Here is a 26628-nt window from a genome sequence, read left to right on the forward strand (position 1 = left end):
AACCGCAGCTAATTTGGCCTATGCTTTCCTTGGCTTCATTGTCTGTTGGTCTATATGGTCATGAATGGCAATTGCAATCAGTTTCTAGGAACAGCTGCATTCCATTTTCTTCCTGTGACTATCAAGGCCGGAAGGATTACGGAGGAGAAGATTAAAGAGTTGAACACAATAACAAGTTGAGATAAGTAATTAGTAACATAACACGAAAGTGGTTGCAACATTCGTCTGCATTAATGAAAAAAAGGTATCCAGGAATCCTGCAACTCAACTAATAGGCGTTCATTTGTTAAACAACTGTTACCCGCTGCGTGAGCCCAGTGGCTATGACGTTCCGCTGCTCAACATGAGGTGGTGGGTTCGATACTGGTCGCAGGGGCCACATTTCGATAGAGGCGAAATAATATTAACAATAAAAAAAGATATGCTCGCTAACTTAGACCTATAGGTGCATGCTAAATGATACCAGGTGATCAAAATTAATCACCAATCCCACACTACAGCGAGTATCATAATTATTTTCTGTTACTGGCATTTAAAGCCGAGTAATCCAATTTAAATATTTTAATTAAAATAACTGTTGTAATTGCGCTACTTATACACCCAAGTGGGGTCTTTATGAAAATAACGGGAAAATGAAAGTATTAAAAGCAGCTATATGAGCTGACATTGGTTAAGAGAAATAAATAGAAGAAACAAAATTAAAGCATTCCTGGATCACACGTAATACATCAACAAATACTGAATTTAATCTGTGGGAACTGCGAAGTAACTGGTTGTGATTTAAGCACGCTTGGGAGCAGCATTTATGTCGGGAACTGCTCACCAAAATACAAGGTATAGCGGCCGTCCACTGCACTGAATTTGGCGAAGTTTGCTGCACTTAAAAGAAAAATTTTAAATACCGTGTATCCCAGCTAACGTATCCAAGCTGTTCAACGAAAAAGATATATTTAAAAAAAACACGTTGAAATACACAGTTATATATCCTACGGTGTTCTGTCGTAATAGGTCTGGTGACCAATCAACTTAGCTCTGAAGATCGTCTATTGCACCGTGTCATTAAATTTGCTTTTTCATTGAACAGCTTGGCTAACGTCTGCTGGGACACCTTTTATGCAGATTAAAGAAAACAATTTTTATTCTGACGATGTTTTTTTACAGAATTTGTTGAAAGTCGTAGAGTTAGAAAAAAGAAGGTGAAGCGTCAAGTTCTTGCTTTAGAACTCGGCAATAAAGTAAACGTTATCACGGTTGCATGAACCATAGGTACATCTGCTGGTACGGCTAAAGGAGGAAAAGTTCGTATATTCTGCCCCGTTGCGAAATATATTAGTACTTGTGACTAGCATTCTCTGTTCAGACCCCACGTAAACAACTTGCCAATTTTCTCAAGGCTGTCTACTAACGCATTATGTTCGTCAGCTTCAGAAGGTCTAGCAGACGCAGTTTACAAATTTGTGGCATCTGGTTTTGGTGAAGAGTCGTGGAGTTGTGAACTTTCCTCGTATTTCTTTAACCCAATGAATCTTACTCCCTTCTTTAAAATTGGTGACCTGTTTGAAAATTTGCCTAACCGTCGGTATAATCTTTCTGTTGCTTTAAATGCAACAATTTGGATTCAAATCAGTACAGCGGCTGTCTAATCATTTTGTGATTTCACATCTAAGAGGGAAACCTGAGTCTCCGCAAGCAAGAGTTGCACTTTAATGCGGAATTACTGCCAGAGCTGTTTACAAACGTAATCATTTTTTAAAGGTATTTTGATTGAACTAAGCTATCTTCACAGTGAATACGTTAGGGCATCATATGACTTGTGCCTTTTACCTCCGTTCCGCTCCTCTAGCAAAAACAGACACAAACTGTACCTGCAGTTGGGAACCTAAATCAGGAGCGTGTTTTTATATTTACGCAAATGTAGACCAGTTCTCCGCCAGCTTACAAAACCTACACGTTTTCTGCGCTGTACATAGCGCCCGACTTCCGCTAGCATTTTTATCGCTCAAGTTCTCACGACTAAACTTAAGCTAATGAACCACACATGCACGCAAGGCAGGCGTACGATCATGAGTCTGCGCTCCCAATACGTGGCTCTCCTTCCAGCTTTGTACAGTCGCAAGCAAAAGTTGTGGAACCAAAGATGCCGCGATTTATCATTTTCTTTTTTTTTTTTTTGCAGCATGGGCATTTCACTTGAAATCGAGAGTGCACGCCAACGTGTGCTTGTTTGACCTGTACATTGTATTAAACCAATTCCAAGCCGTGGTGCTGCGCGTGAATATATTTCAATTTTTTTTTTTTTGCTGATGCCGCGGTCGGCAAACTTTTGCTGGCGACTCCACATGCGTGGGAACTTACAAGTGCCTATAGAGGTGCGTATCGTAACGAAGTGCGAGAAAAGCCTGCTGTTCCATTATTGGAAAGCCTACCACAAATGAAGTTAAGCTTATCCGTCGACAATATTGCGCCGGCTCAGACACATGCGACCAAACTAGCGTATCTTGGTTGGTAGGTGAATAGCGAAGCGCAATAGCTCTCTAGCCGCAAATATGTAGAGCTTTTGACTGGGGCGTATAACATTACGCATTTATTTTGCTAAATGCCGGAGGGATAGACGTGCAATGATTGCTGTAAAGGTAAGCTGCCCGTCATGTGTGAGCTCACATTATTGTATTTTTCTTATGGCATATGCCTGCATTTCAGTGGGAGCGGCAATGTCAAACCCTTTCTCTTTCTACCTTTCATTTTTTCTATACATATGTAAAGCGGCAGTAAAAACGGCTACCTGTCAGCATATCATCAATATTGTGCCTACCGCTATTCATTAACAGGTGGCGCGGATGTATACATATAACATGCTAGCTTTTGATGATAAGGACACGCTCTTTGTATAAGTGCGGCAGGACGCACTGATTGACCGCGCAGCAGCAACCAACGAAACGGTCACGCGAAAGCGCTGGCCGTTTGGAAGACGCAAGCTTGGGTATGTGTAACTAGCATTTTAATCGCAGCCCATGCTGAAAGTTAAATATGATATCAACTCGGTAAACAGTTTTTAATGAACTTCTAAACCGCACTAAAACGCTTAACTACGATACCGGATGGTTAGAACGTAAACATTTACTTGAGATAGGAGAACGCATATGGATTTCTTTTTTCTTCGTGTCGTTTCCATATCATTTTAGTCAACCCATCCAATGTCGCAATCCCTGCACGCAGCAGGGCTGACATTCATAGATTCTCTTTTTAGCCAGGAATATCATATGACCCTCAAGCAAAAGGGGACTCGACTGCAAAGTACAGCAAGTTGAAGCTTTGTATACGCGTTCCTGAACATAAAATTCTGGCTGATTCTTTATCAGCCAATTATAATCGCTTAACCACGGGCACCCAATGGGTAATAATAATGATAATAATAATAATAATAATAATAATAATAATAATAATAATAATAATAATAATAATAATAATAATAATAATAATAATAATAATAATAATAATAATAATAATAATAATAATTTATTATCAAATCTGCAAGTATATGTACAGAAATCGGGTTCGCCTAAGCCATCACAGTGGCTTGTCATGCGAAACCCGGCAGTCAATAACAAGACTCAGCCAGAAACTGACTTTTTTTTTTTTTGCAAGAAAATGAAAACAAAAAGACATTGAAAACTTAAGGTAGCGAGTGATAAAGTACAAGGCAAAAAAAAAAGAATCACGAAAAAACAGCAAAAAAAAAAAGCGAAGAAACGACCAGAGCGAAGACATGCTTCAACAATGACAGGAGAAATAAAAATACGACGCCTATAATCATTCTGTGTACAATGTCCTTAAAGTTTTGCGAATGTCGCGTACAGACTTACAGGAAGAAATTTCAGAAGGAAGTGCATTGAATATATCTGGAACATAAAAGGCTCGAGTATATCTGCCAAATCTGGTTCGTGTGTGAGGAACTGAAAAAGCAGGTGCACGCCGTAAAGGACGGCAAGGCACAGCGGGTATTTTAAAGGTATCCGTCCAGAAGTGTTTCAGTACCACTGTTTGAACAAACAATGAGCGCATGTTCGGCATTTTTAGCATCTGAAAAAGGTTCATCCCTTGTGGTCTGTATACGTCATAAGTAACACTTTTTAACATACACTTTAGCAACCTATTTACACGGTGATGCCAGGTACTAGAACAATGTACAAATGTTGTAATACCATATCTGAGAACACTGTAGGCTAACGAGTGGACCAAAGGTTTCCTAACAGACAAGGGTAAAAACGCTTTGATGCGGTACAGTAAACAGACGATTTTACGAAGTTTGGCACATATGTAAGACAAGTGAGTAGAAAAAAGAAGACTAGAATCAAACCATATGCCCAAATATTTCACAGAGTCCGAAAATTTTATTGGAGGGCAGGAACAATTAATACATCGAGAGCTGTGCAGATAAAGTGAAGAAGAAAGTGAAACACGTTTCAGAGGGCTATGGAAGCAAACCAACTTTGATTTAGAATGATTGATGTCAATTACATTTGCACCAAGATAATCCATTAATTTTCCGACGTCATCATGTCTCTCCACATCTGTAATTTGTCGTCCCTTGGGCTTCGGAGCTTCGCTGTGTTCATAATAATAATAATAATAATAATAATAATAATAATAATAATAATAATAGCAGCAGCATGATATTACAGGCGACTGCATTCACAGGGCGTCTTTGGCGGTATTCATGTGTCTGTTCATCGTAATTTACCAAAGCGTGCCTGCATTAGGCCATCAACCACTAAAACACCAATCCGCCCCGCACGCTTTTGTGCAGCAAGCAACAAGGGGTGTCGGCTGATCAGCCTGCGTAAGACCGCGCGCCTGCTTGCCTGAAGAATAAGCTGAATCCACAGCGCTTGTCTTGTCATCAAGCTTAGGTTCCAGCCGTGCGCCTTCGCTGATTGTTCGCATGGCGTCAGCTGCTACGCGGAGCCAAAGGGCGAATGTGCTTGTCTATTGCAGCTCTCTCTCCACATCTGTAATTTGTCGTCCCTTGGGCTTCGGAGCTTCGCTGTGTTCATAGCGTGTCCTCTACCACTGTGTGACCCATCGTAACCGAGCCCTTCTGCGCCCTAGCACAAGCCCATCCCGACACCGCAGTGTCTCAATTCGAAAACGTTGCGAATAAAAACTACCAACTAAATCTCGCTTTTATTATCTAAATGACTCTTTTCCATCTTCGGTTATTCTGCCAACCATCTGTTCATCTCTCCAAATGATCCCCAGCTTGTATGTAAGGTTTAGGCCCATTCCGAATGTAGAGGTACATCGAACAGCTCACGAGAAACGCACGTATGGCGCATTTTTTTTTTAAAGTTAGTTGAGAGCTGTGTAACTTTCCGCGTGCGAGCTTCATAAAGAGAGGGCGTAGACGAATAGTTTGGCTTGCACTTTGATCTTGGCCAAAAGGCCGAGAAGCGATACTAGTTTGGCTTGTTTGCACTTTCCCGATCCGATCTGTTTCGATAGTACCGGTTAATTACGAAATACAAAACTAATCCCCAATCTCTAACTTGTTACACTTTGTATTTATGTAAGGGCCACCCTACGGCGAAAACCAAACAACTTAGAAATTTAGTGTTACCTTACAAACACTCGAGTTAACAACGGTTATGCTAAATCGATCGTTGGTCGGCACACTGAACTTTCCCACGTTTGAATAACAAGCAACCACGAGAGTAAAACTTGGTGCGATTCTCTTAAAAGAAAAAAAAGTGCTTGCTCTCAACCTTAAGAAATATTAAAGTGGGGGTAAATGCAAAAAGCACCCTTTGAGCAAAGCACAAGAAATTTTAAGAACGTTGAATATCCCCAGCTCCTGCACCTATAGGTCCTCTCTTTTTATCCTTCTTTAAGCTAGAACTTAAAATAAATAAATATTCCTGCTAGATGATTTGCTAATAAATTAGATGACTTCGATTCCTAGGCTTACTTGTGGTTCCTCAGCATTACTAGTCTGAAAATTTTGTTGATGAGATGGCTAGGTGATCGCATCCTAATCAGGCAAGATGGTAATACGGAACATATAAAGGAAAAGGAATATCTGGTTGCAAGAAATCAAAATTTTCAGTGAGAAAAAATAATTGTAGAAGTAAGAAATGAAAGACTTCACTGTAACTTTCCTGGTTGTTTTTTTTTATTATGTGTAAAAGGTAAATGCAGTTTACATACTCAGAATGTCTGGGGCCACCAGCAGAATATCGTAGCTTCCGCCAAGTAGGCACCGAATTTACCTTTGAAGGGCCATGACACAGAACAATACGGCAAAAAGAAAAGAAAGGAATAGAAAGAAATTCTATCACTTATATTAAGATGCGAAAATTTATTATGTGATTTCTTACATCGCTCCCAATTAGAATATGATTCCATGTTCCTAAGCTTGACCTCTCCACTCAGTTTTCATGGCAAAGTTTGTTATTTGTTTTCAAAATAAAACTCATTTCGCGTGGCTTCTGGGAAGAGATTATGTTGCTTGAAGAGAAGAGAAGCAATTTCCTCATTTCTGCTTTAGTGTTTCCCAAACCATGTTATACGTGTTTTCCCAACATGCGTAACTTTAATTTATTGTATCAAAAGAAGAAGAAAAACAAGATACTGCTTTTTCTTTAAGCAGGAGTGATTACGAGAGCTGTATCTGCAGTCATTTCTAGTGCTTTACTCTTAGTCCCGCAGTTTTACCAGAAGCTTTTCCACGTAATCCTGGGAATGACGAAATACCGTACGCCCTTCGTCGAAAAGGGAACTCCGTGTTGGATAGGCTTGGCGAAAGTGGATGTCTCGTGTGAAGCTTGTTTTAAGAGTGTGATGCAACGAAGACCGCTAAACGTAATTTCATAAAAATGGAGTTTACGATAGAGGAGGAGGACTAAAGAAAGAGAGAAGGCAGGGATGTTGACCAGAAATGTGTCTCGTTAGCTACCCTACGCTGGGGGAGGGTAAAGGCGAATAGAAATATGAAATGGAGAAGAAGGAAATGCGCGGTGAGTTTTCGCGTGCGCACGGACGACACCAGTATTTCAATGTCGTTCACATTCACACGAGCCAGTCGCCCTCAAGAAACACAACAGCGCTTTCTCAGCTTTGTGATCCGACGAGCGATCTACGAGTAGCGCCTGGACTGACAACGGCCGGTCGAGTGTCTCACTTATAGTCTAGCATGCACCAATTCGGATGCCATGATTCAGGTGATCTTGCGAACAGTATATGCAGCAGGGTTATTTTTTAAATAATTCTTATTAAACATACTGTGAAGGCAATAACATTTTTTCGGCAACACACTATCATTATGTATTGTTCTTGTTCTTGTCGTTAAATGTATATGAGGGAATTGTATGCGCGTCCTACAGGCGTCGGCTACCCCTTGCCTTGGAAATAGAAATACACGTTACGAAAGACAGAGAGAAAGAAAAATATATTTGTATACTTCGACACATTATTTGCCTCAACGAATCGCTTGCAAGATCTTTTTATACCAGGATAAACAGTTTTGTTATGAAACAATTCTGAAAGTAACGCTGGCGACGCTTATAGGTGTCGGCTAGTTTTAATCTTTGAAAAACAAGCCAGACGCTTCAATTGACGAAGAGAGCTCGCAGGAGCTGCCAAAATTGTCATATGGAAGCTTGTAAGCCTATGTCGGCGTGCTCCAACAGAAGTCGCAGATTCGCTCGAAAGGCCAAGCATCGATGGGATAGCAAATTAGTGGACAGCTACACGAAGTAACAATATTAGTTTTATCGGCCGTATAAACTTGCAAATATTCGCTTACTAAATTAACAAATTAACACGCACGGTGTCACGCGAGCACAGGTAAACATGAACACACCTCGCTCGATGACCGCGGGAACTCGCTGTCAAAACGCTGGAGTAAGCAAGCGCGGTAGCAGCAGCTAGCGAATCGACCTTCGTGCTGTCTCTCGCGGCAACGCGAACTAAACGTCGAAAGCATAGCGCATACGAAGCTACCGGCACTTCGCGTACTTTGTCCACATCGCCGATCACTTCGAAGATAAGGGCCGCGCGGGCGTGCACTTTGTCAAGGTCACAGATTACTTGCAAGACACGGCGCACGCGCGGCCACGCCGTAAGCAGCAGCCGCCGGAATAGAACGCACCCCCCCCCTTCTCCTCCTCCCCCTGCCTCGCCCGCGACAGAAGATGGCGTGCGCTTCCGCTCCGCCTTCCTCACTCCTGCGCGTGAGATCGAGCCGCGTCGCCGACTGACCCTCGCAAGCTTTCACTCGCACATGCAGCGTACGGCAGAACATCACGGCGACAGCAGAAATGCGCTTGCAGTGTCCATATACTTGCTATCGCAATAAAACAAGCGGCCTTGAAGGCAGTGAGAGAACTGAGCCTTTTGAAAGCGTCTCGCTTGTGTGAGCGCATTAGACTGTGTGGTGCTATCCATGCACGATCGCACACACACAGCGCGTCTTTCTTATCTCTCCCTCTCACCTTCTTATTCGTCTTTTCTCTCCCCCAGTGTAAGTCAGCCAACCTGACGCCTTCCTATGCATTATCCCTGTCTTCTTTCTTATTTCTATGTTTAAAAACAGCATGCATAAACCTTTGGATATTGCGCTTCTCAGTGAATTTCCCGCAAACATTGTAACTGAGTTCATCATCATCATCATCATCAGCCTGGTTACGCCCACTGCAGGGCAAAGGCCTCTCCCATACTTCTCCAACAACCCCGGTCATGTACTAATTGCGGCCATGCCGTCCCTGCAAACTTCTTAATCTCATCCGCCCACCTAACTTTCTGCCGCCCCCTGCTACGCTTCCCTTCCCTTGGGATCCAGTCCGTAACCCTTAATGACCATCGGTTATCTTCCCTCCTCATTACATGTCCTGCCCATGCCCATTTCTTTTTCTTGATTTCAACTAAGATGTCATTAACTCGCGTTTGTTCCCTCACCCAATCTGCTCTTTTCTTATCCCTTAACGTTACACCTATCATTCTTCTTTCCATAGCTCGTTGCGTCGTCCTCAATTTGAGTAGAACCCTTTTCGTAAGCCTCCAGGTTTCTGCCCCGTAGGTGAGTACTGGTAAGACACAGCTATTATACACTTTTTTCTTGAGGGATAATGGCAACCTGCTGTTCATGATCTGAGAATGCCTGCCAAACGCACCCCAGCCCATTCTTATTCTTCTGATTATTTCCGTCTCATGATCCGGATCCGCCGTCACTACCTGCCCTAAGTAGATGTATTCCCTTACGACTTCCAGTGCCTCGCTGCCTATTGTAAATTGCTGTTCTCTTCCGAGACTGTTAAACATTACTTTAGTTTTCTGCAGATTAATTTTTAGACCCACTCTTCTGCTTTGCCTCTCCAGGTCAGTGAGCATGCATTGCAATTGGTCCCCTGAGTTACTAAGTTACTGAGTTACACTGATTTAAACTAACATCCGGTTCATCAGAAAGTTTCACTCTGTAGAGAAACCGGCAAACAGAAACGGGGGGCGGGGGGGGGGGGGGACGCAAAAGCGTCGAACCAAAATGTATTTTGTCAGGTGCTCGCAGCATCGGCAAGGTAAAAGACACGCGAGAAAGACCGAACCAAGCAGAAGTACCTTTCATTTTCCTTGTTGGGAACAAAGGCACAGAAAGAAAAAGAGAAAGTGAAAGAAAAAATGAAGAGGCGAGAAAGAGGAATGCCGGTAGCTCTTTTGTTACGAAATGCCGATCACAAAAGCGTTGGGCATCTGCGATTTATAGGCCACACAAACACACCGTTTCATGATTGGTTCAGAACTTGTTGCCCGTTATTTTAAAAGCAAGCACCTGGGCAGCGAACCTTAGCGATCGGCCAATCGAAAAAGACGGTGGGCACCTGGCGATCCCGAAGTGCGTTTTTGTGTTGCCATGCATGTTCCCTTCTCTCCTTTGCTGTATCTAGTTTCCTGTATCTAGTTTGCTGTATCATTATCTAGTTTTGCTGTATCATTTTCCCGCAGCTAGCAGCTGCGGAAAAAATGCAATATACACGCATTCTAGCGCACGAGGAGTCACGCAATGTGAGACGTGCGCCACGTAGTGTCGATACGCGCACACTTTGCATTGCAGTCGCAAATTATTGCACCAGGTGGAAACTCATGTAGCAGTCGCTTAGGCAGCTAGGTACAAGGTACCTATAGAGAAGTTTCTACGAAGAAAATAAAGAATAAGGGGATGTATACAAAAATGCCAGAATAAAAATATGTATAGCATACTTGACTAAATCAAGCAGGCTAGATGACGGTTTGTCACCATTCCGTTTCAAAAGGGATCCAAGTTAATCATCATCATCATCAGCAGCAGCAGCAGCAGTATATTTACGCACGGCTGTCTAGCTGCTGCGGAAGCATGTTCTATACACGCGTCCTAGCTCGCGAGGAGTCACGTGATGCGAGATACAGACCATAACGTCGATATGTTGATCTTTTGCTTTGCTTTGCAGTTGCATATTATTGTACTAGGTGGCACGCCATATAGCGGTTGCATAGGTAGCGGTACGAGGTAGACAGAGAAGTTTTGAGGGAGAAAAGTAATATTAAGGAGATTTATACGAAAGTTGCTAGAATTCTAATAACAACAAAAATTAACAGCATGTATAGCATACCTGATTAAATCAAGCAGGATATGCGACCATTTGTCACCGCCCTATTTGAAAAGGGATGCCTATAAATGATCATCATCAACAGCAGCCGCACCGCATCGTGCCACTTGTCACGCGATGGGAGAGGCGCGCCGCGTAGCGTCAGTAGGGGCAGAGTTTGCAGGGTAGTTCCGTTTTACTCCTTTAGGTGTCACGTCATGCAGCAGTTGCATCGTATCACGCCACGTGTCAAGGGATATCGCATGTGCGCCGCGTAGTCTCGGTACCTGTGTTCACCCTGCAGTACACGTCATGGCGCCTCCTCGCAAGGTAGGAACTGCCGCTGAATAAGCGAATTGTAGAGGTACGCGCGCGGCTGCAACCGGGCAACGTTGGATTCAGAAGACCTCTGTGCAGATAGCAGCAGAAACGGCAGCTCGCCCGTTTTTGTGGATAGTTAGTTCGTTCTCGTGAAAACGACGCAAAGAGACTGCGAAGACCTTCTAATGCGTGCTCCCGAAAATGAAGCCGCGCAGGCCTGTGACCTTTTTTCACTCTCGTTTGCCGTCTTGTATGCGGATTTTCCCTCTACTATCACCGAGATCGACGTGCCGTTCACCTCAGTAATTACATTTAATGCGACACGTTAAGGGCCCCGTGTCGCAGAAAATCCGGTGTCGGCGTCGGCGGAGTTGTTCGTAAGCACAAAATGCGTGTATATATTTAGGTATATGTATGTCACGCCTTGCTATGTGACATGGGCTATATGTGGGCTATATTGCCCCACCATTCAATCACTAAAGTTGCTCATACCCTGCTTTTTTTTTTGGCAATGTTCTTCCTCGGAAATTTGCGAATGACCGCACACAAACAAACGTCATCAAGCAAAACACCGCCAACGCATGTTTCTTAAGTTAAATCTTCAATACTAAAAGTGAGAAAAATTAACAGAAACCCGGAAATGATGTAATGTTTTGGCGCCGTTGTGCACTAGCTCCGGGATCGGTCCATACAAGAGGCCAAGTTTCTACCAGAAACCTCGCCTTCGTGCATTTCGCGGTAAGCATTTCCCGGTAAACATTGCGACTGTATAAGCTGCAGGTGCCGGGAAGAGTGAGAAGCAGTAAGCGATCTTTGAACGCTATCGTGTTCCACTTTTAAAGGAACACTGAAGGCATATACTAAGTCGACGTGGACGGTTTAAATACCATTCCAGAAGCTTCACAATGCTTGTTTCGTGCCAAGAAAAGACTTAGTTCCCAATTCCCGGACACCCTACGCGCTCCTGAGCCCCCTCACAAATAATGTTGTAAAAAGGCTCAAGTAAAAATTGGCAGCGGCTTAGCTCGGTTATGTCAGGATATACGTAGCGAAAGCTAAGGCATAGCATGGTTAGCCTTGGTTAATCTTGATTGCGAGTCCAGGTTAGTCTGATTGCCTAGCTATGTTGCGGCGTTTAGCCAGTCGTTCGGCGCACTGTTCGTCTGTTTCCTGGGCGATTCGTTTCCTCTTCATCTCGTTCCGATGTCGATTCCAGGCCTCCTCCTGCATATCAGAATAGTCGCCGTCCATACTGCCACCTCAACTGTGGTTGCGGCGCACGCGAGCTCTCCTTTTCAATCCTCCGACATGTTATCAGGCATGCGACGCAGCTGGCGAAGCGAGCAGAGGCGAGCGCAACGACGAGGAACGCGTGACGAGTGACGTCATACCAAACGGCAACGGCGGAAAGGTGCGGCGCTGCGCAGCAGCGGTACACCTATGGGTTGGTGCTACTAGTGGCGCATGCGCTGTAGTGACTAAGGAGCGAGAGAGAGAGAGAAATATCCATGGCGAGGCGCGCGCTGTGACGTCATGTGCCTTCTCGAAGCACCGCCACGGCGAAATCGCAAGTTTCGCGGCCAGTGAAGCTTTCGCTTTAAAAATGTTCTGTATGCGGTTGCCTGTTGTTGAAGTAAGGCAGCAGCTGCGCTCAAAGATCGCATTACCAAGCAGCGTAATCGTCGGCCAATTTTTTTTTAATGAAATGCTCCTTTATGCATTGAAGCACAAGAGTAAATGGAACGCCCATGTGTTTCGCCTCATACATCAGAAAATAATATAATATATAAATCGTATAATCCTGGAACTGCATTTCAAGTGGATGCGTCTCACTAACTCACAGGCTACGTTTCGTTAACTGCAAGATGTGCCGTAGTGTAATTAGTTAAGTAGTTAGTTAGTCAATTATTGCTAATTATTTGAGTATGTGTTTCGATTTCTCGTGTTAGTAATGTCGGCCTCTTAGAATAATCCAGCTCAGCGACAAGAAATACGCTATCTGCCACCGACGATCTTCAAAAATTCCATGAACCCTTAAAATGATCACCCGCTATAACGCTGTGATGTGCTAATATTATTCGTAATGAGGCTACAAAGCGAAGCGCGCGACAGCGCAGGAAACAACGTGCGGTTTGTTTCCTACGACCCCCTTAAAAATAAAGGAAATGTCCTCTGCTTGCCTTCCAACTAGAATGTTTTCGCTCGGCGGTTTAATTAGCAGTTGGCGCCCTCACAAGCGACACCAGATTGCAACCTGCCTTGTTTGCGTAACTGCACCCCCCTTCCCCTACCTTCTTTCATTTAATGTTATTTTCCATCGGTCCAGATTAGCTTTATCAATTTAAGGAGGACGGCGTTCAGCATCCGCTTTCTGAGAACGCAAGTGCTTGCCCAGTGCACTTTGTTGTCATGCATATTTGCTGATACGCGTAGCCCCAATTTGTATTTGCTTATTCTTTATATTTATTTACTTACTTTCAGGGCGAGAAGAGTAACATAAACTCATACTTACGGGGAACCGACTGTTTTATTTCGAAAAAAACCCTTCAAGATTGCCTCCTACGTGAAGTGCAAAGTTTTCCTCGCCCTTCCCCGCTTCCCGCCGGCCATTATTAATTAAATTCTCGGGTTTTACGTGCGAAAACCACGACGTTATTAAGAGGCCCGCCGTTTAAAGAGACTCCAGATTAGTCTTTGACCAGCTGTGGTTCTTCAACGTGAACTCACTGCACGGTACGCAAGGGCGCTTTTGCATATCGACCCCATCGAAATGCGCCCTCAGCGAGTGTAATTCGATGCAGTGCCCCGGGACTCCGCGACGCCAAGCCAAATGCATTACGCCACAAGGCCGTTATCTGCAACATTTTCCAGAGTCCAAACAGAATTTGGGGTGACACCAAGTCCGCATTCTATAGAAAGGGGGGGGGGGGCAATTTAAAGGGTGACGTGTGAAGGAAGTTTAATGTTTGTGACCTAGTTATGAGGTTTGCAAATGCTTACTACATTCTCATTCAGTTCTTTTTAATATTTTATGCGAGGCTTGTACTATAAGTTTCTTCTGTGTCCTCGGTGAACACAACGGATCTTGTTACTTATATTTGGTGATCCTAAGCGACAGGTTATTGGAACATTTGTATAATGCGTAAGCAAAGTTCGAAGCGTGTGTTGATTAATTATGGTTATTGCAGTAAACTGCGCAGGCAAACAATCTGGAGCTTTATAAATGTGTCTCAGGAGTGGCGGAGAAGTATAGCCCGCTGTACACGGAGAACTAGAATTCATAGTGACATCGAATTTAGAGAGATTTAGGGGAGCATTATAGCTCCCGTACCTGCGAAGCTAAATGTGCTTGAATGAATAACCACGTAGAAAAAAAAAAGCCTTCTATCAAGTGCTCGTAAGCGTTAAATTTAGGTCGCATTTCACGCGAGTTGCTCAAAGGATGAGTAACGTGCGGCAAATGTTTTAAATTTTGTTGTTTGATTCCAGTCGACTGAAGGTGCAAGCGGCTCAAGAAAGAACAACTTCAATGGAAATTGGGCTGTGATTCAGCAAGGTCGCACAATTCTCTTGTCCTTTTTTTATGCCTGTGTTATGCATCGTACAAAAAATAATATGTTATCCATAATTCACCACACAAAGCAGACCTCGCTCATTTGGGCCACGTTTGTGTTAGGACCAGTTCCCCCGTCTCTGTCAAGTTTATTCTATGCTATGCTATCTTGCAGCAGGGCTCGCAGTACCATATTTACTTGACTACAGCGCTACTTCTCTGCCTACTTCTTTCTCGTTATTTTCTTTGCGTTGAGGAAAGTCTTCTTATATGCTTTCGTACAATTGAGAACCACTCGAAGCTTGGGTTTCCTCAAAGGCAGTGATAAGCGCTGTTTTGAAGTTCCAGGAGAGGATAACAAAAAAAAAGGAAAACGAATCGAACAAAAAAGTGTGATCTTGGAGCGAGTTCTCTGAAGTGCAGCTCTCGAGATAGCCTTTTCACTGGAACAATGACGCAGTTTTGTGAATTCGGTTCATAGTACCTGTGTATTTGGAGAATCAAGCGCGAACCGTAAGGTGTTCGAAGAACGCATGTCAAGTATATTCTTTAGTTCGCACATATTCAGATGACTAGAAAAAGAAAACAAATGATTGAGGGGGGCCAGCAGTGATAGGAAGGGGACTTGGCTGCCTGCAGAAGACAGAAGAACAACTTCTGAGGTTCAATTGGAACGCACCGGCGCCTTATTATTCAGAAACGAAGGTGTCCAAATACATAAAAGAGAGACAAAAAGAACAGAAAGGCAGGGGGTCAACCAGAATAATGCGTCCTTGGTTTGCTAACCTATACCTAGGTGCAAATTTACAAAACCACCGAATTAAGAACGGCGTCGAAAAGAATGGCCTAGACTTACTTTACATATTTTATAAATATTTGCAGCGCAGTTCGTGCTTTTATTTTTTTTAATTTTTTTTTTTGCTTCGATCCTTCGAATTTGAAGAAAAGAAAAAACTGTCCCTCATCTTCAATATCAGGCACGATCGAAACATAACGTCGCTACGTATAAAGATGCGCAAACGCATCAGTGACGTCTTTTTTTTTTTTAAGCGCAGTTCTTAAGGCCCAACCACTGGCATGCGTCGGTACGCTTCGGCCCGCGCCGATGAGCGAACGCGTCGCTTCGCGTCGGTTGGAGGAAAAGAGCTCCCAACCACTGGACACAAGTTCTGACGCGCGCCGACGCTCACCTCTCTTGTTGCTGGAGTAGTTTGTCTTTATCCGTCAAAGTCCGGCCTGAAACAGCCTGCTCTAAACTGAGCTTGAAACAATAGGTTAGGGATCTGTATGCTCTTTTCTATATAAAGAACTGGTTTGATTAATGAATGTACGCTTGTAGCAAAGGTTTCTTTTTACCTTTGAAGTAACATTTGTGCACAAAATACCGACATCAGCGCTTGCGCTTGCGTCGCCTGTCTACAAGATCGCTTTGCAAGCACCTGCACGACCATGTCATACCATGTCAGGAGCTGTCGTACGATTTCATTTTTGGTGGCTCATTGCACAGCCAACTATGTAAGAATTGGGCAAAGTATAATTGAAAAATCTGTATTAGAGATATTGTCACGTTGTAGTGACGGCGGGGAATGATGCTGAGTCAAAATTGGGAGTTACAAATTATTGGTCGTACTTGAGCCCTGCACAAGTAACACTCAATAGTAAAGAAACCGGCGAGCAAAGGCGACGATCGTCGAAAATCTGATTTGATCTTTCATATACCAGTCGTCCAATGTTCCAGCGTATTCGCCGGTGACCACGCGCCTTTCAGGAACTACTACCCAATTCGTGTCGCGTATGCAATCAGATTATAAAAGGTTCGTCGACAACAGACAATGAATAGAACCATCGATAACATTCGACCACTACTAATCTCGAAACACCAAACCTGCCTTCTGTTTCACGGGCTGCGAAGGTGTACCGACAAAACCATTTTCACGAGTGAACCAAGCTCTGTCAGGGCCTTATCGCGAAAACTATCTCTGGGTCCCCTATCGCAGTCTACAGTGATGAGCAGAGAGGAAGAGAGAGAACAGAGAACCACAGATCCGGAGCTGCATCCTTTCAGCGCCCACTCCCATATACATACAATATAACGCACAGGATCACCCGGCGCTTCGGGAGCAGTGCTTGTTGGTTCACGGAATTTATTCAATACTCCGCGTCGTTTCGCCTCGGGCGCGAGACGGGTATAGTCCTGCGTGTGCAAACTTTGTCTAGTCAACTGCTGCATCGATGCATGAGCGAAAAAAAATGACGATGACACAATGAAAAGAAGGAAAGTAATGCAAAACGAAAACCAAACGCGATCACGCAATTTCGACGCTGCTCGCGAGGTCGGCGACTTAGCGCAACAGGAGCGCGGGCATCTATCTCTGTCTGCGTGTGTGCGCATGCAGCGTTTCTCCTCTCTCCCCCGATGGTGTCACATCTAAAACCGAGGTGGCACGCGTCACTATATGTCGTACGTGGTGCGACGGCAATTTGTTTTTCTATGGAGGTTTCACACCTCGAGTGATGGTGAACGAGAGACTTTGGCGTTGCAGCCAGAGATGGCGTGAAGTGGCGTCAGCGCACTCTCTGAAATTTTAAAAATTTTACGTGGCAAGAAAACAGCCTCCTGTGACAAAGAGAAACAAAACCCGTATTCCCAAAAAAAAGAAGAAAGAAAGCAAAGGAGGTAGCTCCTCTAGATCTAGAGCTGTCTGCGATGTGGTTTTGGCGTCGTCATGTGAACCGCAGTGATGACTCGTGAAGGCCCGATCGTCCACCAATGATTAGAGGCTGCTACGGTCAGCGACTTTTTTTTTTTTTTTGATATCGGTCCTACGTCACGAGCAGGCTTTAAGCAGCCTACGAAGTAAGGTTCTGGTTATGCTAGTGATTATAAAGCCGACAACAGGGGCAAAGGTCCTTCCGAATGTGCCCACCCACGCCGCGTCGTCTGCTCGGCATCTAGTTGGAATTTTCTCGTCACCGTCATCGCGTAGAGTACAAGAGCGGAGTAGAAAATAATAAAGCAATGAACAATTACCTTTTTAATGTGGTCCGCATCGTCAGCGCGAAGGCTGTGGTGCCATCTGCTAGGAAAAAATCAAACCCCTTTTATAATCGGCATCGTCTGTGAAGTGCTAACAGCGTCAAAACAAAGAGCTAATCTCAATAACAACGACAAAACATACCAATGTCCAGCCTTCAGCAGGAAGTGAGACTTAGCGATGGCCGATTTCATCTTTTATTTCTTGCCGTCGGAGTGGAGAGCAATTAACGGGCGTGAATTTTGGATCGAAGTGGGCGAATGCGAAGGAGCATATGAGGTGCCATGGCTACATAGCTGAATAAAATACAACCTGCACAGTGTTGACAGGCTGCACAGATAATGCTTCCTTACATAAAAATCATGAGCCGTACCAGTTTATGAAGGTGGATGACCAACGAAGCTGTTTAGCACACGATACAGAGATGACATAATTTTGAACAAAGGTACGAACATATTTGTTGTCGTAATCGGTTTTCATCGTGACGACACAAGCACACACATTCTCGTGTCACATCTGTTATTAAATGGCTGATAGTCCTGTACGCGATGTTTGCGGATGCGACAACACTGACCACTTATTGTGCCACTGTCCACAATTTCAACCAGAAAGACAATCTTTGTCCAACACATTGAGGAAACTAGATGGTCTTTTTCTGAGTGAACAGACGGTACTAGAGCACTGTACCCACCGATCATCGGCTCAGAAGGCAATGAAGGCACTTTTGTGCTTTCTCTAAACGTCCGGCTGCTGTTTCTCAAGCTGCTCTTCAGGAAAACGAACGATGTGTAGCTGTCCCATTGCGAAATGAGAGCATAATGAGAGCAGCAGTCTCTGCGCGCAGCAGAGACTGCTGCGCGCAGGCTCTGCTGCGAGAGAGAAACGATGTCACTATCGGCGTAGCCAATGGCGTTACACCTTCCGCCGGAGGGCTTCTGTGGTTGTACCATATGGTCGGACCGCGAGCGTCTCGCCTAGGCATATACAACATCGCTGTAAGAAAAAGAAATTACAGGGTCTCTTAAGATCTCTAATAAGAGGAAGCTTTAGCTCGGGTGCTCTTATCTAAATACATGTAAAAGGAGAATTCGTTTTTCTCGGCAACCATTGGACCAGATTTGACGAGGTTTCCAGCATTTAAAAGAAAAACCTAAAAGCTAGTCACTGTTAGTTTCGAATTTTTGATTTACGCCGTCAATTTTTGATTAAAAATGCCTAAAATAAAAAGTTTTCAGCAAACGACACTCTCAAGTTTACAACTCTGTAACACAGCAATGACAAATTATATCATAATTCAGTGAATTGAATCTAATAGCATATCAAAAGCGGACAAAATTGATATGTTACACATGAATATAAAAAAAAAGTTCAGTAATACAGAAATACAGCTTTTTGCAGAACCGTTGTACACAACGTAACAAATTCACGTAACATATAAAGTGACATATCGAATTTGTCCGTTTTGAACGATATAATGGGTGCCGTTTACAGAACCGCGATATCTGTTCTTGATGCAGAGCTATTAATTTGCAAACTTCGTGCTTCTATATTTTCGAACTTTCAAATTTTTCAAAAATTATTTTAACAAGATCGAGGCCCTAAATCGAAATTCCGCTTCCAACAGTCACCAGAATTTAGGTTTCTGTATCAAATGCAACAACTTTCATTAAAATCGGTCCAGGGGTTATCTCAGAAAAGAGTTTTTGCGTTTTACGTGTATTTCATCGGCCACGCCGGAGTTGGGCCCGAGCTAAAGCTCCCTCTGAAGAGATGAACGGCGAAAGCCTACTCTTCCTCCTCTTATCATTCGGCTCTCTATTTGCCTCTTCTCTTTCTCTTCTTTCCCTTAGTCATTACTGCTCACTACTAACCATATTTAGTCATTTGTAATCAGTTGTGGTCATTACAAGCCGTTGTTAGACATGTTGGTCATTTCGTTGTCATTAGTAGTAATTGCAAGTCATTTCTGTCATTATTAGTAGTCACTGGTCATTACTAAGCAGTTTTAGCCAGTTCTAGTCAATTGTAGTCGTTACAAGTTGTTGTTAGACATATTCGTCATTTTATAGCCATCACTAGTCATTACAAGTCATTTCAGTCATTATTAGTCATTACTGCTCATCAATAAGCATTTTTAGTCATTTGTAATGAATTGTGGTCATTACAAGCCGTCGTTAGACATATTGTTCATTTCCCAATCAGTAGTCATTACAAGTCAGTAGTAGTCATTTGAGTCATTATTAACCTCTACCAATCTCTATTATAACGTTATCATTCACTAACTGTCACTATCAATGATTTTTCATTCTTTAATCTGTCTTCATATGGCGTGATAATGTTTCGGCGGAGACTCCGACGGTCAGGTCTGCTGACATAAACTTCACCATGAGCCTAGAAAGGCTTTCGCCTAAATAAGAATTGTTGGTTTGTCGCACCATAGCTACATTTTCAGCTACCAATTAAAGACTTTGCCACAGTTGTCGAATTCTTTTGCGTATTTTTAGAAAATGTTTAGTTCAACAAGACACGATACGAACACTGAGTCACAATCACGGCACAATTCCACCAGGACGATAACATATACAAGAAACGAAGGATTGTGTACATGGGACGTTCTCAAAGTAGTGTCCGAGTCCTTACTCATTAACATGTAACAACAAAGACCCACGGAAAATTACAGTTAAACGTAAATTAATTGTCACATGTATAAAATGATGTTCAATATATACAGCGTACACGATGGTTATGTACAATGATGATATCATGCAAACATTTTACATAATTTTGAATGTGTTTATAAAAAGTTTATTCAACAAGAGACGGTATGAACAATGAGTCACAATCACGGCACAATTCCACTAGGACGATCACATATACAAAGTACGAAGCACTGTATACACGGCACGATTTCAAAGAAGTGTCCGAATCCTCACTCACTAACACATAACCACATAGACCCACGCAACACACAGTTACACAGAAATTAATTGTCACGTTATATAAAATGATGTTGATATATACAGTGTACAAAATGATTATGTACAATGATGATGCAACAGAGACATTTTACATAATTTTGAAGTGTTGCTATGAGATCAATATTTACAAAAATGATCAGGTATACGAGATCACGCACACACAGAAGTCACAGGCACCTACATTCTGCGCACATTCAGTGAACACCTCTGATGGCCTGGCTACAACAACCAGGCTGGTCGAATATTAAGCCGTACGCGTCTATCAGGCAGCGACAGGAAACGGCATGACCACTGTCGAAGGAACTCTTCTTCCCAAGGAAAAACGACTCATCTGACAGAAATGACAGTAGCTCAAAGTAGAGCCTCCCCAGAAGTGGAAACAGAGCGGGGCAGCGAGGTCCCGCGGCAACTACTTCGCACCGGCTACGCCATAGACAAAAGGCCTCCGCAGCAACTAAAGTCGCGCAAGGCGGCCACGTGAGCAGCGACCAGATATAATAAAGTGGTTAACTCCAAGGCCACGGAAACCAGTATGCGCGGCCCTCCAAAATACCCTAGCAACGACGCATTGCCGCAGCGCATGTTTATTGGATTCCTGAAGTGGGCAATTTGGACACTGCTAAGATGGGACTACGCCCCAGCGTTCTAACCTGTCACGAGTTGGAAGCGCTTGCCACGCTAGACGCCACATGAAATCGCGTAGGTGGCCTGACAGAAATGACGCCGTTATTGCATCCCAGGAAACATTATTGGAACGTGCGTGGTGCGCAGGGGGAACTGGAGGAAGCAGTAGGGCTGACATAATATCTACAACACGGTTTTCGAGAACGTCTACATCAAAACATACCTGCTGCATGTGGCGATAAAATTCCACGGCCATAGAGTAAAATACAGGTGCGTTTAACACTTGTGGTCTGCGATTTAAGGCCAGCCTGGTAACACGTAACGAATTTTTGTGTCAAGGAAATTATAGGCGAGTTCACGCGCAGGACACGGATCACGCTGTAACAGACGGAGCAAAAATCCAAGAGCAAGCAGCCGGCAGCGGACAGACACGGATGGGAACGCGAACCCACCACGAGTGCGTGGTTGCCCAAACGCCACGCGACAGACTACTTCTGTACTTCCCGACCAGAAGGTACCAAGAAGGGACTGCAGAGACCTAGTAACTCGTAAGGGTGACTGTATAACGTGACAAACGTGCCACACTCGGCCGCAAAATACAGACTGTGCTAAGTACCTTCTTTCTAATAGGGGTAAATCATACCCTTTAACATTTTGAATATTTCACCTTACATCTTCAAGAATTGAGAGCCACACAGAGTCTGATATGCCATCATAGGTATAATCAATGCCTAGAATGCGAATACAGTCGCTCCTTTGAAGACGGAAAATAGGACTTAGGTGTGTCTGTGGTGAACCAATGAACAAATAACGACATTTTACCCGCCGTGGTTGCTCAGTGGCTATGGTGTTGGGCTGCTGAGCACGAGGTCGCGGGATCGAATCCCGGCCACGGCGGCCGCATTTCGATGGGGGCGAAATGCGAAAACACCCGTGTGCTTAGATTTAGGTGCACGTTAAAGAACCCCAGGTGGTCAAAATTTCCGGAGTCCTCCACTACGGCGTGCCTCATAATCAGAAAGTGGTTTTGGCACGTAAAACCCCAAATATTATTATTAACGACATTTTGAAAAATTTAGCGCAGCACCTGAACTATCTCCGTACTCAGTGAAAATTCGAAGGCAACGGCATAAGCTATCTCATTCCTAAGATACTATGTGATGTCGTCGGCGAAGGCTGTCACCTTCCCAACACCATTACCAGGCAGTGGGAGACCCGATACGTAAGGGTCTCTCAGTATTGCACGCAGAAATGGCTCGAGGCAGAGCACAAAGAACACTAGGGATAGAGGGCACCCTTTACGAACACCACGACTAACGGGAAATGGCGCACTTTCACGACCATCAAGAAACAATGTACTTCGGATATTTGAATAGGCAGTACTAATAAGTTCAATAAAATTTGATGAAAAGCCGAACTAGGTCAGTACCTTAAATATGTAGCTATGTTCAAGGCAAGCAAATGCCTTTTCTTGATCTAGGGAAACTAACAGACCACGTGCTGATCTGGTCAGCGTGCATGTCATTATGTCACGCGTAACGAACGAAAGACTGTATCTCTCTGCCAGGTACGGAGCATGCCTGATGTCCTATAAAGAGAGTCACTGCCGTGTACTGTCAATAAAGCCAATCTACCTCGACGCGTTTAACATACGACACCTTGAAAAGCCCTCATGCTTGCTCTGGTTTGTCTGCAACTTTTGTCGGAATATCTGATTGGCACTGTGAGCAATTACCACTCAGACGCCTATTCAGGAAGTTCAATATGCATCCTTCTGGCCATTTTTATAACAATTCTCAATTCAATGGCATTTATACCCGAAATTATGGGGTAAAAACGTATACTACTAACGGCCAAATATCACGCCAGAAAAAGGTGATTTGGTGTAGCGCTTGGCACTGCGTTTAGAGCGCAGTTCGCATAGGGTCCGTTCCTTGGTTGAGAGCGCCCCTCAGCGTAACCACGCGAACGCGCTCGTGCCACTGCTCGCGTGTTCATCGTCTTCTGCCACAGCAGCCTCCAATGACGCTCATCATGACAGCGTTGCCATACTGCGCAGGCGCTGGCGTCACCGGCCGTGGCACTGGCCCGCCCACTGCCAGTGGACGCGGGGATTTCGGTCTGAAATTCTTTGCCTCAATACACCGCGAAATAGAAACCCGTATCAAGTTGCTCTGAAATTCGGCATTAGGGAGTGTCGTAATCATCGGACACTTTCTTTATTTCTTTTTTTGTAGTTTACGGGCCTTCTTTAGAGCACGGAAGAAAGAACCACGTAAAAACGTAACGTAACCATGGCAGCTAGCACAAAAAGGCACATGGCGCTGTAAGAATGTGCATGAGAAAGTCCTTCCAGCTCCGTGGAAGCTACTGGCGCCTTGGACAATGAGCAAGGCGAACACTACAAAATGCGTTTGTCCGCGTTTTGTTGAGTGCTACCGAGGCCTGGGGCGTCCTAAGTGTCCGCACTGTCCGTTGTTGCGCAACAATGCGCAAATGTGTCGGGATAGCAGACATACGCATCATATTCATCTTTCGCGAGCCATTACGTTCCCATGCCTCGCAGCCTCTGCTCTGCTAAACGCCGCTTATGAGAAAAAGGCAAGCTCTTTTTTTTATGCTTTTTCAGAGCAAAACGGCGCCCACGTTGGAGCCCCGATACACTTCACGCGCAGCCGGCCGCCGGCGTCAGTGATGCATCACAATAACAAATGTTTATCGCTGCAACCATCGTCCGCGTTTACTTGAAATAACTACTTAACCAGGTTAGTCTCAGAACTCTTTACAACTTTTCGAAGACGACTGATGTCCTAAAACAAACATTAAATTTTTTTTTTTACTGAAGCGTATCTAGTTGGCTAGCTAATCGCACTGCAAAAATAGTCTCGTAACGCATAACAACTACAAATAATATGCGGTTGGTATCGTTGATCTAAAGTGTACCGCTTTATTTTGAAGGTTTGGTTTTATAGTGACCTTGTACACACGGTATATGGTCTATGGTCTGGGCACGAAGGCACAATGAATGAAACAACCAGAGGCTCACGCACCAATGTTTTTCGTCCTGCAGTTCGTCGTCTTCATGGCCGGTGCGTCGGGGCTTGGCTTTGTGGATGACCTTCCGCCCTTGGACAGAATTTGCGCTGCCGCCCCTGCCCTGGACTCACGCCTGTTGGCAACAGTTTGCGTGAACTTAACCAAGCGCATCGAACGCCCCCTGCAATACCACCAGTGCACATCTGCGAGGTCAACGTCATCTACCCTGGAAAGGATAAGATTAAGCATCCAGCAGTATCCCTTCAGTGGGCACGGAGGCACGATGAATGAAACAACCAATCACGCGCCTATTTTTCGCCCTACAGGTTGGTTACCTTTCTAAATTACCTTGTCACAGCTTCCGATCAGACGATCCTTCTTTTTGTCGTGCTTCCGTGCGCTGAAGTAGTTCGAGAGTGTGCATTACACTTCGGCGACTTCTGCTTCTTGGAGGTGACATTGAATCCAATCCTGATCCTATGACTAAACCTCAGGAGGAGAAGCTTAATTCAGTTTTTGACAGTGTGCAACGCATTGAAGCTAATAATGTGAGCCTTCTGGAATCCATCAACCGGGTTTTGCTCAGTCATGCCGCCTTGAAGAAAGATTTCGAATCTATGATGAAAAGAGTGGGCGAGCTTGAAAACACGATCGAATCATTTTCAACAGAGCATTCTTCTGCGAATTCGGAGAACATTTCTAGGAAGCCAACAATAATTGATGACTTACAGTATAAAATGTTAAATAGCAACTCCAAGGTCGTCCTCACTGGATTTCTCTAAAGCTTTTGATCGGGTGTCGAATAAGGAACTTATTCTGAAACTTCAGTTTACCCTGGGCAAGAGACAAATTCTTGACTGGATCACCAAATTTCTCAGACAGAACACAATTTGCAAAACTCAATCATGTGGAACCCTTTCGTGACCTCGGATGTACTGCAGAATAGTGTTTTCGCGCCGGTGTTATTCTTACTTTTTGTGAACGATCGGCGTTCATCTGTTAATGTCGGATGCAGGTTGTTTGCAGACGACTGCATTTTGTCCAAAGAAATCAATTCCCATGATGACCACATCACCTTACATAAAGCCTTGGAGTCGTTTTCAGTGTGATTCAGTGACTGGCAAAGGCACATTAAGGAAAAAATGTCCGCTCTGTTATCCATTCATCCAGCTTTAATTATACCATTAATTCAACTAACCTGTCTAAAGTTAAGCAGCATAAATACCTAGGTGTCATATTGTCACAAGATCTAGGATGGGACTTTCATATACCATACATCACATCATCTGCACTGAAAAGACTGCTTTTTCTAAAAAAGACGATTACAGGTAGCACCACCAGACGCAAAGTTACTGGCCTATAATACACTTACCAGACTCATCCTGGAATACGCAAACACTGCTTGGTTTCCGCACACGAGAAAACTATCCAACAGACTCAAAGGTGTTTAAAGAAATGCACTTAGGGTCATTTTTAACAGACTTAACCGAAGAGATTCGCCCACAGAACTGCTTAAAAAGGTTGGATTACTAACCATAAAAAACCATGTGCGATATTGGCGCGCTTAAAGGTAATTTACCTACTATTACACAACCACCTAATTATATACGTGTCCCATTATATTAAGCAATTCACAGCAAGAACTACCCGCCAGAAACGTTCCCATACTTTTGCGTCTTACAGATATCATACAGGTGCTCTCAAACTCTCGTTTTTTCCCGTGGCGATAAGGGAATAGAATAACCTGACCCCTCCATTATCAGAAGCACACCTGTAGCTCGTTTCTCTAAAATAATTGAAAGCGATTTGCTAGCCTCGCAATTTAAAACAGAAATATGTTTTTGCCTCTGTGCTCATATAAACCAAGTGCCAATGTCATTTATCTGAGCACTTTACTTTTGTAGATTTTGATGCATGTCTTACAGCCCTCAAATGCGCGACATTTTGTTTGGTTGTATGCTTTATTTTTTATTATTATTTATATTTTTTTACTAGTACTTGCCCTCCTGTTATAGTCCCTATTGGGGTTGACAGTATGACTAAATAAATAAATAAACGGGATTCTGATGCGCTGAAGATCATTTTAAGACATTATTGGACTGTTTTTCTAGCTGCTTCGTTATGAATGGTTTCTTTGCTTTTTGAGTCCTTTTTGTCTTTTTTTAATATGTGCAACTATCGGTCCTGTTTATTTTATATCGCTACGTGAGCAAGCTGTGTAAGAGGAATCTCCTTAGAGGTTCCAAGGTATAACTTGACTACACTTCCACATTACCTCGGTTCAATTAAACAGCCGTGACTGTTGCAACAGCAGTCACGACTAACTGGTAGCAAGAACTGTCTCGAACGCGCAAACTCATTGTCTCTTTAGACAAAAAAAGAGCCCAGAGAATCCAGGGGAAGACCGAAGGGACATCTGGCGCAGTGTCTCAGAAAAGCATCGAAACAAAGCTAAGATCGCTACTTTG

The 26628-nt window shown here is 43.8% G+C and overlaps 1 protein-coding gene across 2 annotated transcripts in view; it reads right to left on the reverse strand.

The window, feature by feature from the left end:
* Nucleotides 1-26628, reverse strand: part of LOC129385062 (uncharacterized) — a 254450-nt gene that overhangs the window by 179315 nt on the left and 48507 nt on the right. Inside the window, exons 1-2 of one of the 2 annotated variants that reach the window (XR_011894792.1) lie at nt 24175-24363; nt 17519-17564 (exon numbers count right to left, since the gene is read on the reverse strand). Coding sequence is in view for 1 of the 2 variants with exons in the window: in XM_072288281.1 (XP_072144382.1) it covers nt 17519-17564 (46 nt within the window). In the remaining variant the exon portion in view is untranslated. Of the gene's footprint in view, nt 1-17518; nt 17565-24174; nt 24364-26628 lie in introns of those variants that run through there. The other variant, XM_072288281.1, reaches the window with a different exon arrangement.

This window comes from Dermacentor andersoni, chromosome 5, assembly GCF_023375885.2.
Source record: "Dermacentor andersoni chromosome 5, qqDerAnde1_hic_scaffold, whole genome shotgun sequence".
Classification (NCBI taxonomy): domain Eukaryota; kingdom Metazoa; phylum Arthropoda; class Arachnida; order Ixodida; family Ixodidae; genus Dermacentor; species Dermacentor andersoni.